The 1,681-nt window shown below is 42.4% G+C and overlaps 1 protein-coding gene across 1 annotated transcript; it reads right to left on the bottom strand.

The window, feature by feature from the left end:
* Positions 1-373: 373 nt before the first annotated feature.
* Positions 374-1,299, bottom strand: LOC131488513 (olfactory receptor 8D1-like). Its single transcript, XM_058690394.1, is given in 2 exon segments — positions 374-462; positions 465-1,299. Coding segments are annotated over 2 exon segments (924 nt in total).
* Between the last annotated feature and the right edge of the window lie 382 nt (positions 1,300-1,681).

Genomic DNA, 1,681 nt, shown 5'->3' on the forward strand with positions numbered 1-1,681 from the left:
TTAGCATTCTTATCAGGGGACAAGTTACCACCTTCTACACAGCAGGTATTCAGTAAGCAAACACAGGATGTTAGGAATAAAAGAATAGCACTGGAGAAAATATGAATTCTATTCCTCTTCTACCACAGTAAGTGAGAAAAAATAAAACTATCTAAACTTCAGTTTTCTTGTCCAAAAATAAGAATACTAATACCCATTTTACTAAATGCCTTTTTATTTCATTGAGAAGATGGAATCAATTACAGATGGGGAAGTATTTTAACAATCCAGATAGGATGCATATTATAACAGAATAGCAGGGCAAAATGAACAAAAATAACATGCTTCACTAGAACCTTCATTTCTCCCATCTATAAATCTCCAAAAGCAAGACTCATTTCCTCACCAAAACCTTCCTCAATGCTTTCTTTACATCCTTGTTTCTCAGACTGTATATTAAAGGGTTCAGCATGGGGATCACTTGGTGTAAAACACTGAGGACACCTTCTCCTGTTCCAGGGAGTTACTGGAAGGGGGCTTGAAATACATGAATGTGATTGACCCAAAGAAGATCCCCACAGCCACGAGATGAGAGCTGCAAGTTCCAAAAGCTTTGGACCGGCCCCCTGAGGATTGGATGTGAAGGATGCTATGGAAGATGAAGACGTAGGAAATGAAGACAGCTAGCGTGGGCACCAAGGTGTTAAGTCCCGCAATGATAAAAAGCAGCTGCTCATTGAGGTGTGTATTGGAGCAGGAGAGATTGAGGAGAGGAAGGACATCACAGAAGTAATGGCTGATGATGTGGGATCTGCAGAAAGACAGTTTCATCATGGCACTTGTATGGGCCACGGCAGAGAGAAAGCCCAGGATGAAGGCAACCAGCACCAGCAGTGAGCAAACCGGAGAGGACATGATCACACCGTAAAGCAGGGGGCTACAGATAGCAACGTAGCGATCATATGCCATCACAGTCAGGAGGTAACCCTCAGCCACTACAAAAACTACAAAGAAAAACAGCTGTGCCATGCATTCAGAATAAAGGATCATATTCTTCTTCCCTAAGAAGTTCACCAGCATTTTGGGCGTAATGACAGAGGAATAGCAGAGATCGATGAAGGACAAGCTGCTGAGGAAGTAGTACATGGGGGTGTGAAGCCAAGGGCTTACTGTAATCAGGAGAATCAAGCCCAAGTTCCCCACCACTGTCACTATATAGATTCCCAGGAACAGGAGGAAGAGAGGCAGCTGGAGCTCTGGCCGCTGTGTTAAACCCACTAACACAAACTTAGTTGCTGTGGAATGATTTCCGGCAACCATTCTTCTCCAGAGATGTCTGTGGAAATGGAAAATCAGAAGTCCATTAACGCGGATTTTTACTTCCGGTCTAAACAAAACCAGACTTGGCAAAAGGAAAGTTAACAGGAACACAGACTGAATCTAGCTCTCATTATCGTTGGTCCTGTCTCCCTAAAGCACCCTGTGCTATTTTTATACTAGTATACACTTTTCCTTTTCCTTTGTTTCCCTCTTCCGTTCACAGAGCCTTTAATGAACGTCTCCCCAGTTAACTTGCTATGTGCTTGTAAAGTTTTACACACACGCACACACACACGTTTTGTCATTTGTTTAGAATGCAGGATAATATTATTACACACAGTTTATCTTTGAGTCTTCCCTTCTCATTCAGAAAAAAACTTTT

This window comes from Neofelis nebulosa, chromosome 10, assembly GCF_028018385.1.
Source record: "Neofelis nebulosa isolate mNeoNeb1 chromosome 10, mNeoNeb1.pri, whole genome shotgun sequence".
Lineage (NCBI taxonomy): Eukaryota > Metazoa > Chordata > Mammalia > Carnivora > Felidae > Neofelis > Neofelis nebulosa.